At 32.1% G+C, this 3,058-nt stretch overlaps 1 protein-coding gene across 1 annotated transcript in view; it reads left to right on the top strand.

Annotated features, from left to right (window-relative positions):
• Positions 1 to 2,846, top strand: part of LOC132174183 (uncharacterized) — an 8,141-nt gene extending 5,295 nt beyond the window's left edge. Inside the window, exon 2 of the mRNA XM_059585875.1 lies at positions 2,193 to 2,846. Within this exon, the coding sequence (XP_059441858.1) occupies positions 2,193 to 2,846 (654 nt within the window). The remainder of the gene's footprint in view (positions 1 to 2,192) is intronic.
• The last annotated feature ends 212 nt before the right edge of the window (positions 2,847 to 3,058 follow it).

Here is a 3,058-nt window from a genome sequence, read left to right as displayed (position 1 = left end):
GCCTAAGGTCATATTTTTCAAAAAAAGGACACATGCTTTCACCATAAATAAGACAATTTTCTCTCCAATTATATATATCATTCATCTCAGCCTAGGTTTATTTTCCATTCAATATATTTTTTTTTTTTGAGAAAAATATAAAATGGCCCATCAAACTACTAGTCATTTGTAATTTGGTCCCCTAATATTCAAAATGTAATAAAATAGCCCCCCAAACTACCAACATTTTGCAATTCGGCCACTCCGTTAGGCAACACTGTTAAAATGGATGGAAAAGTTAAAATGACGTCGTTTTGTTGAGATAAAGTTACTGAAATGCTCTTTTTAGAAGAAAAAAAACAAAAATAAATAAATAATAAAAAAAAAAAGCCAACTACACGTCGTCGTTTTGCTTTCAAGCAACAAGTCCCCTTCAACAAAAAAGTTGTTGTGTTGATTTGTTTCTCAAGCAAAGAACCCATTCCGGCAAATAACCCCATGTCCAGCAAAGAACCAAGAATCCCAGTAGCTATTGGATCTTTTTCGTCAGTAACTTCAAAGATTCACGTGCTTCTTGTTCATTTCAAGATTCCACTTTGCTTTCAGCAAATGAGGCGAAGTGAAGTGACGAACTGAAAATGGCATTAAAAACTGAAATCGGATGAAAGGTGCTCTTTCATTTGCTGAAATCTGTTGAATTTTGAAGGAGTTGGCCTGCTGAAATCAAAGTGAAATCTTGAAAGGAACAAGAAGCACGTGAATCTTTGAAGTTGCCGACGAAGAAGATCCAATAGCTGTTGAGATTCTTGGTTCTTTGCTGGACAAAGGGGTTATTTGCCGGAATGGGTTCTTCCCTTCTTTGCTCGAGAAACAAATCAACACGATGACTTTTTTGTTGAAGGGGGTTTGTTGCTTGAAAGCAAAACGACTACGTATAGTTGGCTTTTTTTTTTTTTTTTAATTTTATTTTTTCTTCTAAAAATGGTATTTCAGTAACTTTATCTCAACAAAACGACATCATTTTAACTTTTCCATTCATTTTAACGGTGCTGCCTAACGGAGTGGCCAAATTGCAAAATGTTGGTAGTTTGGGGGGCTACTTTATCATATTTTGAACATTAGGGGGCTAAATTTCAAATGGCTGGTAATTTAGGGGGCCATTTTATATTTTTTCCTATTTTTTTTCTCTTGGTGAAAGAAATGGGAGAAAAGAGAAAACAATTTTAATCATTTTTTTATTCATTTAGTGAGTGAACGGTACTCACTATTAATATTTCACAGCTGTTTTTTTTTTCTCAGCAAATTAGTGAGGCTGTAGGATTAATGGTTTTTATGATTTTTTTTTTTCACCAAATTGGCTCGACAAAATAGCCAAAAAAAAAAAAAAAAAAAGGTTTTGGTGGGCTTCTCTCTAAGGCTAACAAAAAGACAAAAATAACCCTAAAACAATTTCAATAAGACAAAAATATCTTTATAAATAAGAAAAAAAAAATAAAACAAAAAATTAAAAAATAAACAAAAATAAAATATTTTTTTTTTAAAAATAAAAAATTTATTAGAAATTGATTATTATTTTTATTTTTATTTTGTTAATATGTTTAAAAATAATAATTAAAAAAATTAAAAACAATCCTTATAAATTGGTTTTTCTTTTTTCTTTTTTCGTTTTATGTTTATTTTTATTTTTTCTATATTATTTTTTTAAAATTATTTTTTTTTATAAAAAATACCCTCATAAATTGGATTTTCTCTTCTTTTCTTTTCTTTTCTTTTTTAAAAAATAAATTACTATATATTTGTAACAAAATATTTTATTTTATTTTTAAAAGCATATCGTTATAATTTTTTTTTCTTTTTCATTTTTAGTTCTTTAGTTTTTATAAAAATAATTTGAAGATTTTTTTTTTTTTTTTAATTTTATGAAGTGTATTTTTGTTTTTCTGAAGGACATTAACATTTTGTTTTAAAAGGGACATTGACATAGTTAAATTAGTTTGATGCACTAGACAAAGCCCAGCTGGTTCACAGAACAGACATTCAGACGCACAAAGTCCTTTACACCTCATTGTCCCCAAACAACGTTAAACTCGTTGCTCCAGTGACATGTGCTAATCCAATCCTATAAATAGAGGGACAGCTAATCTTCTCATTTAAAGCCATTTTCTTACTTTTAACTGTCCGGACACACTATCGCCTCCCCTATAATGGATTAGAGTTTGAGGGATGCTGCTGAGCAAGGAAACATCGATGCCCTGTACGGATTGATACGGAGGGATGTAAAAGTTTTGGATAGGATCGACGAGTTACCGTTTGTTGAGACTCCTTTACACGTTACTGCATCTGCGGGGCACACTCGATTTGCCTTGGAGATCATGAGGTTAAAGCCGTCATTTTCTAAGAAGAGTAATGAAGATGGCTTTTCCCCTGTGCACCTTGCTTTGCAAAATAACCAAACCGAAGTGGTGTGCCAGCTACTTGATGTTGATGAAAACCTTGTTCGTGTTCAAGGAAAAGAGGGTGTGACTCCTTTGCATTATGTTGTTCAAACAGGAAACCTTCATCTTTTAGTTAAATTTTTATATGTTTGCCCCAAATCTATTAAAGATGTTACAATTCGAAGAGATACTGCTTTTTATATTGCTCTGAAAAACAACCAGGTAGATGCTTTTAACATCCTTATGAAATGGTACGAGAAGACCAGGTTTAATAATAAGTTTGCCTCACGTAACAAACAAGACAAATATGTCTTATTGTCGGGGGTAGGGAACCTGCTGAATTCGAAGGACGAGGAAGGCAACACTTTGTTGGACATTGCAGTATCCCAAAATCAACCCCAGGCGTGGTCTCTCCGCTCATGGTTCTATTAAGAAATATTGAGTCAGTGTTTTAGGGGTCTATTTTGTTGCTCGAAGTAATGATATATTAAGGATTCAATTTCAGGAACATGCTAAAAATTGACTTCAAATGATTTTTTTTTCTTTAATTTGTAACATTACCTTATTGTATGTTGTCCATTTTAAAGTGAGGGATTACTAATTGTGCATGACTGCGTCATACAGGTTGTGCGGCGCTTATTGAA

Source organism: Corylus avellana, chromosome ca3, assembly GCF_901000735.1.
Source record: "Corylus avellana chromosome ca3, CavTom2PMs-1.0".
Taxonomy (NCBI): domain Eukaryota; kingdom Viridiplantae; phylum Streptophyta; class Magnoliopsida; order Fagales; family Betulaceae; genus Corylus; species Corylus avellana.
Note: the sequence above shows the minus strand (reverse complement) of the source record. Positions and strands in the feature narration are given on the sequence as shown.